Raw genomic sequence first — 16,901 nt, 5'->3', positions numbered from 1 at the left:
GACACTTTTGTACACAAAAGTGTGCGACAGGCACACAACGTGTGTTGTGTGCCTGCTGGTCCACATCACACAGCATCCCACCACCCAACAATAGCCCACATTCCTTACACTTCAGCCAGCCACATATTTTGTCCAGAAGTCCCCGAGTGGATCAATAAAGATCTCTTCTGGTGCTTGGGGAAAGACCAGGAATCTCCATAATGGCTATCAGACCTCTGAAGGAATGAAGACCAGCGCCTCAGGCCTGTTCCCAGCCTTCCACTGATTGGACGTTAGGGACAATCAAGTACAAACACCGCGTATGATTCATAGCCACACTCCCACGGCTGGGAAGGCTTTCAAGCTATCCCGAGTTCGGAATTTCGACCATCTGGAATTACCGTACTTTAGGGACGAAGAGTATGCCTCTTATCTTAATTCCATATCCGGTCATTTTGAACGGTGGACACTGGACGTTTGCACGGGGAACTGAAACACTCCTTCACACACTCACCTGGGTCTTGAGGGTTCTCTCGTTCTGCAGCTGCTTCTCGAAGGACAGTTTGACAGCGCTCATGTTCTGCTCCAAGTCCTTAGCTTTAGTAAGTTCTGTGTGAACAAAGAAAATGTCAACATTTCTCCATCAAACAAAAACATGCCACTTCCGAGCTTGGCTACCAAAAAGGCAAAGCTAACAAATCAAAGTGACTCTTACTATTTGAATAAACATTTTTTAGGTGAACAAATTACTAAAATTCTTTGCTTTTAAACCTGGGTCTGGTCCTCTCCGACCAGCCTGACATCAGTTCAATACGATGGAAGTATACACTCGCTCTTTGACTCACGTTGTTGATTCTCCTTCAGCTGGTTGTTGAGTTCCTCCTTCTCGTTGGCCAGGTTGGCCACATCCACCGTCATTGTGCGGTTGGACTCTTCCAGCTACAGAGCAGCAGAGACACGGGAGGGGGGACATTTTGAGTTGGTCTCTGAGTTGGTCTCTTCCAACACTCAGTTATGTGAATATGCAGACCTAGAGAACAATGGTATGCACGAATATTACTTAATTTACAACCATTTTATACCCATCACTACACATGATCCATAATGATCGTTCATAGTGATTACCCATAGCGATCTCTCAAAGCGATCATTCATAGCAACCCCCACCCCCCATAGTCCCGCCGCCTCACCGAGCTGATGGTGGCCTCCTTGTCGCTCAGCTCCTGCCGATGTCGGGCCATCATGTCCTTGATCTCCAGCTCCTTCATGATCTTCTCCTTCTCCAGGTCCGAGTACTGCTCCTCAGCGATGGAGCGCGCCAGCTGCTCAGAGTCCGCCTTCGTCAGGCTCGCCTCCAGCTTGGAGGCCAGGGACTCCCTAGGTGGTGGTGGTGGAAGAGGTGGAGGAGGTGGAGGTGGAGGTGGTGGTGGTGGTGGAGGTTGTGGTGGGAGGAGGAGGTTGTGGTGGGAGGAAGAAGGCAAGGATTAGATGAAAGTTCCGGACCAGACAAACTCAACGACCTTGTTTACAAAACACCAGCCAACAGCTGTCGTTGGGAGGGGTTAATTTAGGCATCCTGAAATAAGAAATGTGTTTGTACTGAGGTCAGCATGGCTGAATGGATACATTTATTTCCGTCTACATCTCACTCATCGTATTATTTCTGTATCTCTGGGGTAAATACATCAAAGAATATCAGGCTATCCATCGTATTTATTTCTTAATGCAAAATATAAAAACAAATAGCCATGCCACTTTTAGTCCTGCACTATTTCAGGTTGTCCCCGCGTGCAACCATTGGTTGAACTGTGCCTCTATGTAAATTGATAAAATCCCCTTCATCTGCCAGCCACAGCCTCAGCACCTTTCGCTGTGGGGAAGACATGCCTGCTTACATAATGCAGGTTTACCTTGCCTACCGAACGGTTCAACAGTGGCTAGTCTGTCTGTAATGCTTTGCAGAGGAAAGGACGGCAGTAACAAAGCAGTATATCATTGTATCCCAGAATGCTGTGAAATGTTGTGTGGTAGGCCGCCTCTAAATTGCTCCAAAATTGGAGTTGAAAAGGGATCAGAAAGTATCCATTATAGAAACATAAAATCTAGAATTAGAGAGAGTGGGAAATGTCCACAACAACAGTGCATGATATGAAGCTTTGGGAGAGAAATCCGTAGACCGAAATCCGTCTACGTTTTGGCAGAGTCATCAAACACTTCATGAATCACCCATCAGCGTAGTTGATGAACATTATTCACCAATTTGTGAACTTGTTACTTTCACTGTTACTTTGACATTTGTGTGGCTTTCCATTTGGAGTAATGAAAGTTAAGCGAGAGAGTGTGAGTGAGTTAGCGGGTGAGTAAACGGGTGAGTGGGTGAACGGATGAATGGGTGAGTAAATGAACAGGTGAGTGAGTGAACAGTTGAGTGAGTGAGTGAACGGGCGAGTAAGTAAACAGGAGTGTGCGAGCAGGATGCTTCCCAGAAGGGGGCAGTACCTCTCCTCCTGATACTGCTCCAGTCTCTGTTGGGCGTCTTGGTACAGCTTGTTCCTCTCATCCCACTCCTCCTTCATCTCCCGGATCTGGGTCTTGTATAGAGTCTGGGGAGGAGAGAAAGAGAAAGCATTCAAAGATGTTCAAGGCTAATTACTAACATATTTTATGGACCATCGCGCTAGAGGGTATGATGCTATTAAATAGATTGGTAGATTACCGTTATATAATATAAAATGATAACGTTGTCCTCCATGTCAACAGTCTCAAAATATTAACAAAAATGAAAAACGATGCAACGACGCAGAGAAGGACAGACAACAAAGGGGTGGGGGAGGGAAGTTACCGTGAAGTATTGCTGCGTCTCAAGCTGGTCTTTCAGATCCTTCAGCTGGCTGTAAGCCTCCTGCTTCTCCCTGAGAGGGAACAGAGACATCCCACTCATTAGGGACCTGCAGCGTTCCCCTGCTCACCCCGGCAACAATTAAAGACCACAACTTAAGAATTTTCTGTCTGTGTGTTGCCTGCGTAGCTCCTGGTTGTGTCTGTGTGTGTTACCTGCGTAGCTCCTGGTTGTGTGTCTGTGTGTTACCTGCGTAGCTCCTGGTTGTGTGTCTGTGTGTTACCTGCGTAGCTCCTGGTTGTGTGTCTGGGTGTTACCTGCGTAGCTCCTGGTTGTGTGTGTGTGTTACCTGCGTAGCTCCTGGTTGTGGGTGTCCAGGCTCTGCTGCAGGCCCAGCAGGTGGTTGAGCTCCTGCTTCAGCTGCTTCTCAGAGCCCCGCAGCCCAGACACCTGCTGGGACTGCACCGCCAGCTCCTTCTGGGACAGGCCACGCCTCTGCATCTCCTGCTCCAGACGCACGGTCACCGTCATCACCTGACACACACACACACACACACACACACACACACACACACACACACACACACACACACACACACACACACACACACACACACACACACACACACACGTTAGATGATTCAGTCTAAACAACAAGGACATGAGTGGGATCACGTTGGGGAGATTCCATTATTATTGGAGTGATGGACAGGATCTCAAAACGTAGATCAACCATAACATTTCGTATGGGGGTGTATTTAGGGGAATGTAGTAAATGCTAAACAGTTCAATATGGTTTCGCATCGTTTCCGTCTCTGACCCACAATGTAAGTTGACGACATCTATTCCCTGTCCTCATCCCCGTCCCTGCCAGATCCCTGTCTCTGACCCCCACTTTTGGTTGATCAGACAGTAAACATGTTTTGCCCTTCCTGTTTTTATCCCCCTCCCTGCCTCTAACCCCCTACTGTTATTAAGGGGCTGATCAATGGAGTAACTGAGGGGCTGGTATTCACATCGAAGTGCCGTTATTGTGTCTTAAAGTCCAACAACAGATCCCCCATCGACCAATAGGTCTGGGTGGCCATCTAACCCAGGTATCACAACCCTTCGATCCTTCAACCTAGAGAGGGTGTGGGCGGTTTGTGATGGGCTTCTTCTGCATAGCGTTAACCCAATAGGAGTAAGGGGGTTGCACCTTTTTGTCTGTGAACAGGTAATGATTGGAAGGGATCCTTTAGCCCTTCCCCTTTAATGTGTTTTGATATACTGTGTTTTGAGTACCAAAGTGAGACAGAATGGGACAGCAACAGATAATAACAGGGGAGGACGCACTTTCACTTGACAGTCACATATAATGTGAGAGCAACGTGGAATACAGTACAGTCAACAATGTAGGATGGCGTTGTTTGTTGGGGTATCCTGCAGGAGTATGGCAACACATTAGTGATAAAACATGCCTTCGGGCGTATTATATTATTTCACACGCGTAGATATTGCACAAATATCTCTGCGCGCGCTGCTCCCAGAGCGAGGAAAACAGCTCCTCGAGAGCATTACCTCGTTGCAAGCGAGAGGGGGGAATAACTTCAGTCGCACAAATCAGCCTCTCACGCCTAACAGCCTCTTGCGGATGATGTTCTGCTCTCTCGCTCAAATTTAATGTTGGCACTATGGGGGAGGGAACCAAGGCAGGGCGGGCTCTCTTGTGATTGGCCATTTCTGAAGAGCGATATTTGACTGACAGCCCTCCTCACATTCATTCTGAAGTGTAAAGTCAAAGACCTCTGAAGAATAAGTCCCGCCTCCGAGGCTCCGGTTCCATTGGTCAAATGTCTATGGGAAACAACATGGGGGTTCTGAATGATCATACCTAACAAACTCTCTCGGAGGCGAAGAAGTAAAAGCCGCTCACGTTTTGAACTACACACTTTTTCCATCTAGATTCCAGGGTTAGGATTGTCGGTGCCGTTAAAGTAGTTAACTATTATGAAGAAGCATTAACGGCACAGACAATCTTCAGAATGAATGAGAGGAGGGCTGTCAGTCAAATATCGCTCTTCAGAAATGGCCAATCACAGGAGAGCCCGCCCTGCCTTGGTTCCCTCCCCCATAATGCCAAAATTAAATTTCAGCGAGAGAGCAGAACATCATTCGCGAGATGCTGTTTTGTGCGACCGAAGTTATTCCCCCCTCTCGCTTGAAACGAGGTAATGCTCTCGAGGAGCCGTTTTCCTCGCTCGGGGAGCAGCGCGTGCAGATAATTTGTGCAATATCTACACGAGTGAAATAATATAATGCGCCCAAATGCATGTTTTATCACATTAGTGCTATACGGCACTAATGTGTCCCCATACAGGAGCTTGTGAATAAAGGATTGAACATTGCATCTTGCCTCTAATGTGGAGGTGTGGTCTGATCCCCCCCCCCCCCCCCCCCCACCCCATGCTGTTGTGTATATTTTCTACTTCCTCCAAGTCTTAACGTTGGTGGCTTCATTCAGCTGCACCGTGGGGAAATAGAGTCCAACCATTAAATCTCCTGAAAGGAGTAGGAGATAATCTATAGACTGAAATTAAATGATATTGCAAAGGATGTGATGGATCTTTCTGATGCTTAATGTATACCTTGATAACCCTGATTTACATAATTATGATAAAATACAACATTTCAGATTACTGAGGTCGATCACTTAAACTGAATAACTAATCAATTATTATAATCATTAAACCTTGAAGCACATTTCAGGTTGTCGCGCCGGAGGAGGATGCTCCCTCATAGCTAAAGAGCCTGTATAGTTATCTCTAAAGGACTATAACGGGACATCTCAGGATATCAAATGCATAATGTAGCCTACTGTCTGCTTGCCCTCCTTTCCACTTCAAGCGACAGTTCAGTCTTTCTGCCCTCCCTCTGCATTTGGGGACCGGCTCCCCCTCTACACACACACCTCCTCAGTGAGCTTGTTCTTGTCCGTGCGCAGCTCATCCAGCGTGTGCTGGCTCTGCTTGTAGTCGTGGTCCAGCATAGAGTGTTCCTTCTCCAGCTGGAGCAGCCGGCCCTCCACCTGCTGCCTCTGGCTGCGCTCCTCCTGCAGGGTGCACTCCAGCTCTGGAGGGAGACGGGCCGCACAGTCAGACGGCACTCAATTTGTTATTATGGGAGCAAGGGACACACACACACACACACACACACACACACACACACACACACACACACACACACACACACACACACACACACACACACACACACACACACACACACACACACACACACACACACACACACACACACACCTTTGGAGATGGGCTGAAGCTCCCATAACGAACTCTTAATACGAGCTCTCTCACCGGAAACTCTTGAGTCAGCACGCCAAGGTTTGCTGACGTCTTATATTTTTGAAGTTGGAGTTTTCTCCAAGGAGCCTTACCCCGCCCCGCCCTCCGGCTCACCTTTCAGAGCCCCCGACTTGGCCTCCTCGATGGACTGGTAGATCTGGTTCTTGTCGGCGAGGCCGGCCTTGGTGGCCTTGTGTTCGGCCTCCTCCTGCTCCAGGCTCTGCTGCAGGGACTTGAGGCTGAAGGTCAGGTCGATCTCCTGGGTGCTCTTCGCCTGTGCAGCAAGAAGACGACGGCTCACTCACTGGCCTAGCGCTGCTCCTAGGTTATGCACGACTAACAAACTTAAATATCAGATAATTTTGATAGATATGCAGCTCTAGTCTCACCTTATTCATGCGTAGCCATCAGTTCAACGCATATATAAATTTAATTCAGCTAGCTATGGTAGCTAATAAGATGAAACACAAACCTAATCCAATGATATCTTGAAGACAAAGATCTATATATCCCTAATTGATTTAAAACACCAGTCCAGTTGCAACAATGGAAACCAAGTTCTGAATTCCCATACATTCCGATACAAAAATGGGAAATAGAGAGGTCAGCATAACAATAAAGTTAAAATTAAAGAATCGTCTAACCTTCTCCAGATCTGTGATGGTTTGCTGCAGCTCCCTCTTGGTGCTCTCAGCCTCAGAGAGAGACGAGCGTACTTCCTTGGCCACCTCTTCCAGGCTAGAGATGCGTCCTGAGAGAGAGTGAGAGCGGGAGAGAGAGGTTAAGGGAAATGGCCTTTGACGGCCAGCAAAACCGTAATGATTGGACTCAAAGCAAAGCAACGTGCAGTATTTCCTTTCTTCTGATGAGTCAAGGTTAGGCAGGGGTCTCACAGATATAAGAGTTTTAACCAAGAAGATCAAACACCTTAACCATGAAAATATCCTGATGCCTTTTTTCTAAGTCCAAAGTCTATTGTTACGGCCAAAATAATTTTACTACAAAATGTGGAAATTCTGAGGGAGATATGTTGCAGACACCGGCCAAGGAGAGACATGACATAAGGCACTAGCACATGGTCCATTCCCCCTTAAGAGCAAAAAGCAACACGCCACTGTTTTTCCTCTGTTGGTTAATCCGCCAGTACGGTGACTTTAGAATAAGAGAAACACACAACATACAATCCAAAACAGTACTTGCGAACTAAGACCATTCTAAAAAGGGCTCACTCTGCCAAGATTGGTTTCCATAATGTTGACGTGAAGGGTTCCAAACAAAGACAATCTCACATGATGTACTGGCCCCCGGACTAGTTAGAAGCCTATTTGCTACCCTTGGCTGCATTCAGGGCCCACTCAAAGCCTTCTGAACAGATGTTTCCACCCATGATCAGATCTTTCCTGGTCCTCACTCCAAAGCAACACTCCCTCCAATCTGCAGCCCTGGCCAGCTCAGAGCTCCAGTTTCTGTCACGGTCTGCACTTTCCCCCCCTCCCTCCTGCATAGTGGCCATGATGTCCACTGGCTCTGCCTCACATTGGAACCTGATCATGAAATGTGTCTGTACTCGGCATTTGTAATAGTGCTGCGGTCTCTCATGCAACAGAGGTGTCTAACCCCCATGAGACGTGCAGAAAAAATAAAAGGTCAAATTAGATGGAAGAACAACAGCCTCCTCCGGGAGGTCTGAACCCACCCTGGAGCTCGGTGGCGCTCTGGGCCCCCAGGCTGCGCTCCCTCCGCTCGGCCTCCAGCTCCGCCTGCAGGCCCCTCAGCCTCTTCTCCAGCTCCAACTCGCCCTGCTCCAGCCGGGAGCACTTCCCCTGAGCCTCCCGCAGGCTGGCCTCCAGAGCCAGGGCCTGCTTCTGGGCCTCCGCCTGGCTCCGCCGGCTGCGGTCCGCCACCTCCAGCTCCGCCCGCAGCGCGGCGCTGGCCTCGTCCAGCTGCACCCGGACACAGAGGAGGGTGAGTGGGGAGGACAGGAGAGACATGAGGAAGAGGCGACCGGCCATCATCTACTGCAGGGAATCTAAGGCAAGACGCTCGCAGTGGATCATAGATGTGATTATTCTTATTGTAATACATGTTATTATAACCTATTGGGAAATAAACACTGTAAAAAGGTTGATTGACAAACATGCCATGGATAACAGTAACTTATGAATAAGGTAACAAATGTCTAAACTTGATCCATATTAGCTCCTTGAAGGACATTTAGTTTCGACTGTGTGGGGTTATGTCATGAGATTGATAAATGCATTGAGGTTTGTAACTTTCACTTCCAAAAAGTCAGAGGCACGCCGCCTCACAACGCTTCGTTCAACCATGGGCGGTTATGAGATTCCCCAGGACCTTCTCTTCGCTACCGTTTAAAGATTTCTAATGGAGGCCATCGTCGAGGTCACAGAGTACCTCACATTGAAATGAGGAAGGCTTTGTAGAGCACCATGTTGAAATGAGGTTGCATCTATAAAGCACATTTTGTAGTTGTGTGAGAGGAGGCAGCATGGCTCCCACTCACTTGTCTCTGCAGCTGAATGTTCTTTTCGGTGGAGACCTGGGAGCTCTGGTTCCTCCTCTTCAGCTCCTCCAGCTGGTCTTGCATGCTGTTCACTGATTTTAGTCAAATGATGGAAAGAAGTGCATTTGTTTATAATCACATTTTGTCAAAGCCCCCCTCCTCCACCAACACAAGGCGGAAAGTACATCTATAACGGTAACACTACGTCATTGTTAAAGAGTCATCGCTTACAAACTATTATTACTTTGCCATTATGTTGTTGTAGATTTATGTTTTTACCCAGAGCGTCTTACATGGGATTTATTTTTCATATACATATGTACACACAGGATCGGCATGTTATGCACATTTGACAGGCTGCATTGAAACTACTTGAAGCTAGCAACATGAAACACGATTGAATTTTGTGAAGAAGTAAATACTTTCACTTGCAGGGGCGACCAAAGAGATGAACCAAGGACTACAGAGTAAACATCGGCCACATCAATGTAGTGGTAGTCTGTATAGTGGTCCCAAAGAACTCAGATTCAACCCCCTTCCCTGCCTATCCCCACTGCCCGTAAAAAGGCCCAAAAGGCCATAAAAACACACGCATAAAACACACATATAAAAACAAACAAGCCACCATAAAGGGAGGGGCTCACGTTCGTTCTCCAGGCTGCGCTTGCGCTCCATCTCGGTGTCGGCCTTGCGCAGACTCTCAGTGTTCTGGTGCTGCAGCAGGGCCCGCTCCATCTCCAGCTGACGGAGGGACGACTCCACCCCCTGACGGCTGCTCATCTACAGTCCCGCCAGGCAGAGGGAGGGAGGGATGAATGGAGGGTGATTTGAGGGATGGAGAGAAAGAGAGGGGGAGTTCAGGGAGGTAGGGAGAAATGAGGGTGAGAGACAAAGACAGAGGTTGATTCGAGGGAGGGAGAGAGAGATAAAGGTTGAATCGAGGGACAAAGGGGGGAGGGGGTTTGACCACAGCAGCAACAATGTCGTCAGAATAACAAAACAACACTGCAGTAAAGCTGTTTGCCGCGGTCCAATAATATCTGTTCCCCTAATATGGGCCTCCCTCCGTCTTCTTCCTCTAAAGGCCCCTTGTCCCGTCCATCCCGCTCTCACCTCCTCGTCCAGCTCTTTCACCAACTTCTCCAGGCGGCTGGTGGCATGCCTGGTGGGAAACACACACCAGCGAGGGATAAGTTACTGCTTCTGTGTGTGTGTGTCCAAACCATCACTATGACCTGGCGCGCCACACCACTGAGCTAAACCACTGCCAACAATGTTAGTGACGCAATAAGTTGACATTTAGGTTTGGACAAAATTACTTTTTCACCTTGGAATTTCTAAATGGACCTCCAAGCGATTTAAAGCCACTTCAAACCACAATAGCGCATAGCAGAAGATACTCAGGGCACTGAGCAGCAGAATCTATCAGACGACCTCCTTCATAGCCCAGCTTATCTCCGTGGGGGGGGGGGGGGGGGCAACCAATTTGGAGGTAAATGAATTACGTGCCGTCGAGTTGGCCCCTACAAAAAAGGCTTGGGTGTGGATTAATCTGTTAATCGGTAAGCGACCCTCTCCTCTTTAAGACTCCGCCATCGATATTAGATTCAAACAGAATATATCTCCGTCCCTAATGCAGTCAGCTCCATCGTTATCTCAAAGAGTCCACTTTTAAATCTGCTGACGAGAGCAGAAAGGAGAGTCCAATTGAAGTGCAGCCCTGCCACCGTCTCTCTGGATACCAAATTAGCAGAGATCGATGTCAGAGTTCTCTACCGCCGCCATTGCTCTGCAGGAACTGCAAGTGGAGCGCGATCAGAACGTAGATGGACCGAACAAATTTACGAGATTAGTTAAATGTGGAGGAGAAAGAATTTTGTTTTTTCGGTCAATTTGTTTCAGTAAATTTGTATTATTCAGTGGTAGTTGGAGAGGATTTGTTAAGTGTTTGTCTGCAGTGTTTTTTTTTTGTTTGTTTTTTCGCTATCTCGGTTTTATTCGCCTTACTGTCCTGTACTTTCTGTTAAGTCACCTTCCTTTCTTGGAGTAATGAAGGATATCCGATGTGGATCTCACTATTCTTCTCCATTGACTCCTCTCTAAATCGGTCCGTACCTGCACTTGTGGTCCAGCTCATCCTTGGCCTGCATCTCATGGTCCAGCTGCTCCTCAAGCTGGTGGATCTTCTCCTTCAGCTGCTTACACACAGGAGGAGCAGAGAGGAGGAGTGAGGAGGAGGAGAGAGGAGCAGGAGCAGGAGCAGAGAGAGGGAGAAGAGAGGAGGAGCAGAGAAAAGGAGTGAGGAGGACCAGAGAGGAGGAGGAGCAGAGAGAGGGAGAAGAGAGGAGGAGTAGAGAAAAGGAGTGAGGAGGACCAGAGAGGAGGAGGAGCAGAGAGACGGAGGAGAGAGGAGGAGGAACAGAGAGCAGGAGCAGAGATCAGGTTGTGACATTTATATAACTTTCAGTAACCCATTTTGAACCTTTGAACCTACTTAAACGACAACCGTCACCTCTTGCATGTGACACACACAAGTGTGTCACATGCATCTGTCTGATGTCTGCAACATTAACGCTGCTTCTGGGAAACTGTGAGAGGTTGGATCCATTTTAAGACTTTTTGGGACCAATGGAGAACACCAATCCGGAGCAGTGACATCTATGGTCAAGTTAGGTTGCAAATGCAGACCGTTATTTGCAGACGGATCCTTTTCACAACAAGGGTATGAAGCAATACTCTTCAAAGATATGGCAGTGCGCCTTTAGGAATGTTTTTTTAACTGGTTAAGCTCATTTATATGTTGAATAAACCGGTTTTGTGACAGGGCCATGGATTCATACTGGCTCAAAAAAGGTTTGAGATGGTATTTAAATAAAAGTACATTTTGGCAAAAACGTTTCTGATTAAGTTTCACTATTGTGGAACTCAGATATCAGCAAGAGAACATTTATACCTCAGACAGAAACATTCCATCACACACACCAACCCATCCCCTACCTCGCCACGAGAGTCGTCCTTTTCATCAGAGCAGTCCTCCTTCAATGAGCTGCATAGATTGCCACCAAGTAGCCTGACACAGAAATAAAGAGAGAGAGACACACACACACACACACCGGGATAGAGAGAGGGACAGAAACACACTGAGTCAATGTCTAATTCGGTTCACACATGTGTGTACTGCCCATGTCCACTATGAATGCCTAGCCTACCTTTATCAGTGGGTCATACATTGACCAATGGCCAAAAGTCTGGAGGAAACTCAGCATCAGTGTACAAACCCACTACAATCGGGCCCTTTCCCTTTTAGGGTCTTAAACAGTACTGTTTTGGCAGTAATCTGGTGGGTCACACTACAAGTTAGAAAGGAGAAGGTTGTGTATGTACTGTGTCTATATTAAAACTTAATACTCTGGATTCTGGAAAAAGAAAATAGGTAACCCTTCCTTTTACAGTCCCCTAATTACTAGGTATTTGCCCGGTACATACATGGTAAATTATAGTGTATTACTGGGTAATTACCACTGGTAATAAGAAGGTAAATACAGAGGTAGTTACCCGGTAAATACATGGTAAATCATAGTGTATTACTGGGTAATTACCACTGGTAATAAGAAGGTAAATACAGAGGAATTATCCGGTAAATTATAGTGTATTACTGTGTAATTACCACTGGTAATAAGAGGGTAAATACAGAGGAATTACATCTGATGTACCAAGTAAAACCTTCACTATTACCCATCAACTCAACTAAGTAGCGTGTAGTTGTAACTGTTTTAGGTTGGTAATAACTCCGATATTGTGTACTTCCTAGGAAATTAGGCAACCAATTCTTAGAAACACCCATTATCCAAGGTTTATGTTGGTAACAGCCCAAATTTAATGATGTACTATCTAGAAATTAGCATAGTACTTTAAAATAAAATACTTTTTCTTAGTTATTATTCATAGCTACACCCATTTAGAAAGGGTTTATTCGATTTACCACTATGGAATTACTTGCCTGGTAACAACCTCTGCAGGAATCTGTTTTCCTCTAGTGTCATGGTACATCTTCTTAAATACTGGGTACGAAGCCGTTTGTTTCCATGGTATTACCAGGTTCTTACCATATAATTCATAATAGATACATTCCATTATCCATGCAGTCAACACAAACTTGTACCATGTACGTTCTGCGACGTTACCAAGTAAAACACGACAATTTACCCAGTAATTAAGCTGAAACTGTACTGTAAAAGGAAGCCTTGTTTGTTTCCATGGTATTACCAGGTTCTTACCATATAATTTGTAATACATTATTCCCTTTTCCATGCAATCAACAGAAACTTGTACCATGTACGTTCTGCGACATTACCAAGTAAAACACGACAATTTACCCAGTAATTAAGCTGAAACTGTACTGTAAAAGGACAGGACTTTTTGAACTCTCAGAATTGAACGAGTTGTCCTCCAACTCTGTGTGACTCCTTTACCGCCATCACCTAAGATTTGGCCCGGCCTTTAAATGTGTGTGTGTGCGTAAGGGTCAACAGTGCCTGTTTCAGTAACCATAGGCCTACCGTACAAAGAACTTTTCACCGTCACGCATGTTGAAAATGCGCAGGAAAAACATTCCAACCACTTTTTTTTTGCCACACAGGAATGCGTTCCAATACTACAGTATTTTATCTTGAAATTTTGAATTGCCTTGGAACGCCTAGCTAATACCGAGAAGTAAAAACAACATACAATAATGGTATGGTAGCGATGCTTCGGACCAGGCCAGTGAATTGCAGGAACAACCCCAACTGTTTCACCACAAGTTTTTCTATGCAAGGCTGAGATTGAAAATTGCAACTCATAGGCAATCCAACCTTATGAGACCTTAGTTGCCAATAAAATATCTCTGGCCAGTTCTTTAGTATTTCCATCACAGAAGATCCAATAAGAGAACACCAGGGAGACTTGGCCAATGGGACGCAGCCAAACATGGAGATCGCAACAGATGGGTCTTTTATACATGCATTTGGAAATCGTGTAGACATAAACACCCCCCCCGCCCCCCCCCCCGACCCGACCACTACATTGGAAAGTAATTTCTCACCATTTGTTGAGAAGGCTCGGTAAATACTTTTCAGAATATTTCAGAAGTTGTCATCACCTTAATTATTTTGCAATGGTGGATAATGTTTACGCCTGACAATCCAAGACTAACAAACAGACTTCAGTCTTAATGACGTGGCCATCATCAACCATTTACCGTCTAACCTCCTGCCCGTTTCATTTTCGTGCATCTGGGAGCAGGGACGATGTAGCAGACAGTTTAGCGGCCAGAGGGTTAGAGGGGGCAGGAGAGCGGGAGTGGGAGCGAGCTGAGAGGTGTGAGTACAAGGCTTCAGTGTGGACCTGAAACAGGCCCACAGTGTGTCTCACAGCAGTGCGTTGAGACCCGTTCTTTTTACTTTAAAAGGGCCATCCGGGTGTGAAGCTCTCCCACTCTACCCCTCCTCTCCGTAGCGGTCTGGGCCCACAGACATATTTTCTGTTTCCTGAGAGCACAGAGCCCCTTAAGAAAGCTGACCACACCCTTCCTTGCCACCATTCACAGTCACCTAGCCAACACATGTATAATCACTGCAATGCAACATACAGAGGTTGTCAAGCCAGGCAAACGTGTATGACCACGACATCACAGATGATGACATTATCCCCTATAAATAGCCCTGGGAGGGAGGGGACAGCCGTTTAGACTCAGGGGAACTTACTGGTCCTCTTTGAAGTAGGTGAACCCCACGAAGGGAAGCTGGTTGCCCACGAAGGCTCTGGGCTGGGGGAAGGTGTCGCCCCCTTTGACCTTCTCAATGTCGTCAAAGTTGCTGGTGTCGATGTCACTGCTCAGCTCTGGGACCACCGGGGCCACCGCTTGGAGCCAGAGAGAGAGGGAGGGGAAGGGAGGGTAGATAGACAGCGAGGAGAAAGGAGTAGAGAGACAGAGAGAGAGGGTCAGAGGGAGACCATGATGTAGAGATTGGAGAAGAAGGGAGAGTAGAGAGAGACAGAGAGGGACCATGATGTAGAGATTGGAGAAGAAGACGGGAGAGTAGTGAGAGGGTAAGAGAGAGGGTCAGAGAGAGAATGATGTAGAGGTTGGAGAAGAGGGGTAGAAGTTAGGTCAAACACTGATCATGTTGACTCTAGGACTTATGTCTACATGGAAAACAAAAGCACATCAACCTACACACGTTCAATACTGCACCACATTGTAACAGCGGAATACATTAGAGCTGCAACAATTAGTGAATTCATTGATTTGGCAATCTACAGATAATTCATCGAATCAAATTTGGCTAATTGATTTAATAGATTGTCATTTATTACGTACAAACACCAAACATTTGCTTCTTAATGCTTCGGCAGTACAAGCATCTCGATAAAAAAAAACATTGAATGAATTATATTTTGTGCCTTGGCTTCTAGTCAGATAAAGCAAGCAAATACAATTAATGCAAATTGTATTAATCCCTTTAGACTTCTAACTTGCTTGCTATGCTATTTTTGGTTATTTATGGCATTGGTAACAGTTGGTTACACAATTTCCAAACAGTTAAATACTAATAACCATACAACACAGGCAATGTCTTCATGTTAACATAACAGTGTTTGTTTACTAAGGTATTGTACATTAATTGATTATGTTCAATTTTATCTGTACAGCCGTTAACCACTGGTACAATTTCAGTCTCATAGGGTTAGGCTGAGGGTTAATGGCTTAACCCTAACCCTGTTAATTAATGTACAAATGATGATGCATCATTGTGAGCGGTAGAGGGGGAGTCAGGAGCCTGCTCAGTGCCCAGCGCCTTGCTAGCAGTGAGCAGTAGACCAACACACAATATATATCTGTAACAGACAGGTGAAAGGGTCAATGAGGAAGAGGACTGTTCTCCTGCTATAGCCCAACCATCAGTCCAAGAGGAAACAAACATATGCTTCCTCCAAAATCACACTTTAACTAAGTACTACTGGATGAAGGCACCAAAATAACTTGCATCAGATTGAGGAAAAATTAAAAACAAAAGCATGTCGGAGGGGTGGGTGTTGTGGTGGCTGAACTCAAAAAAAAAATAGAGGAATGAAGCAAACTTTAAGAAGTGGGATGAGAAGCAGGCGATCTGCGGTAAGACGAGAGAGAGATGAGGGAGATGGGGGGTGAGCGGTCACAAGCCAGGCCTTGCGGCACGACTTCCCAGCATGCTGTGCGATAGCAGAATGCCTAATGACAGACAGCCGTGGCCACAGTGAGAGTGCGGGAGCTGGAGCAAGGCTCCATTCTTGGGTTACCCCTCTCATTAGGAGCGTCCACAGCACCGCACTCAGCCCCGCCCGAGTACATCTCTCCCTCCATCCACCCCTCCCTCCATCTCTCCCTCCCTCCATACACCCCTCCATACATCTCTCCCTCCATACATCTCTCCCTCCATACATACATCGACCCCTTTCTCTGTCCACCCCTCCATACACATAGCTATCCCTCAATACATCTATCCCTTCATACATCCATCCCTCTATCCATACCTATATCCAGCCATCCAGCAGATACATCCTTCCATAAATATAATATCTCTCTATCCTTCAACCCACCCATCCTTCTATTCACCTATTCATACATGTATCCATCCGTCCATCCCTCTAAATATCAACTATCCCTTCATCCATGGATTTGTCAATTAAGATAACCCCTCATCCGTTCACACGTCTACTCATCCACCAAACCATCCATCCGTAAAGCTATCATCGATCCCCGCATCTATTCCTACATCCATCTATGTGGGCCCATCACTCCACCAATCTCTCCACCATGAATAGATACAAACAGATACAGCAATAAAAATGAGTCCAGGGCAGTCAGCCAATAAATGCAACTGTAAAAGCAATGTAAAAATATAAACCGACACTGAAGCATTGTGGAACGTGCACCGTGTCATGCCCCTGCAGGTAAGTGTGTGTGTGTGCGTGCATGAGCGCTTGGCGTGTGCGCTACACGTGATTTGTAAGCAATGAAAAAAGAAACACTGGCAAGGGAACAATGCAAGCACTTATAAAAGCAGAGTGGCTGGCTAGGTGGCAGTAGTAGTGGTTTGGTGTTTCAGACTGATCAGAGGTCAAGACTGTTCTCTTAACGAGACCCATGTGAACCAAGAGAGAGGCAAGGGGAAACATGGATAATTATAAACTGAGAAAG

At 46.4% G+C, this 16,901-nt stretch overlaps 1 protein-coding gene across 6 annotated transcripts in view; it reads right to left on the bottom strand.

The window, feature by feature from the left end:
* Positions 1-16,901, bottom strand: part of LOC115534124 (rho-associated protein kinase 2) — a 38,630-nt gene that overhangs the window by 9,614 nt on the left and 12,115 nt on the right. For all 6 annotated transcript variants that reach the window (XR_003974287.1, XR_003974288.1, XM_030344808.1 and 3 more), the window contains exons 9-24: positions 14,425-14,581; positions 11,678-11,750; positions 10,796-10,875; positions 9,794-9,842; positions 9,325-9,460; positions 8,681-8,772; positions 7,856-8,102; positions 6,804-6,910; positions 6,274-6,433; positions 5,769-5,929; positions 3,168-3,352; positions 2,822-2,891; positions 2,479-2,582; positions 1,170-1,356; positions 825-918; positions 494-588 (exon numbers count right to left, since the gene is read on the bottom strand). Coding sequence is in view for 4 of the 6 variants with exons in the window: in XM_030344808.1 (XP_030200668.1) it covers positions 494-588; positions 825-918; positions 1,170-1,356; positions 2,479-2,582; positions 2,822-2,891; positions 3,168-3,352; positions 5,769-5,929; positions 6,274-6,433; positions 6,804-6,910; positions 7,856-8,102; positions 8,681-8,772; positions 9,325-9,460; positions 9,794-9,842; positions 10,796-10,875; positions 11,678-11,750; positions 14,425-14,581 (1,997 nt within the window). In the remaining 2 variants the exon portion in view is untranslated. The remainder of the gene's footprint in view (positions 1-493; positions 589-824; positions 919-1,169; positions 1,357-2,478; positions 2,583-2,821; positions 2,892-3,167; positions 3,353-5,768; positions 5,930-6,273; positions 6,434-6,803; positions 6,911-7,855; positions 8,103-8,680; positions 8,773-9,324; positions 9,461-9,793; positions 9,843-10,795; positions 10,876-11,677; positions 11,751-14,424; positions 14,582-16,901) is intronic.

This window comes from Gadus morhua, chromosome 21 (assembly GCF_902167405.1).
Source record: "Gadus morhua chromosome 21, gadMor3.0, whole genome shotgun sequence".
NCBI lineage: Eukaryota > Metazoa > Chordata > Actinopteri > Gadiformes > Gadidae > Gadus > Gadus morhua.
The sequence above is the reverse complement of the archived record's forward strand: the minus strand, read 5'-3'. Positions and strand labels throughout refer to the sequence as shown.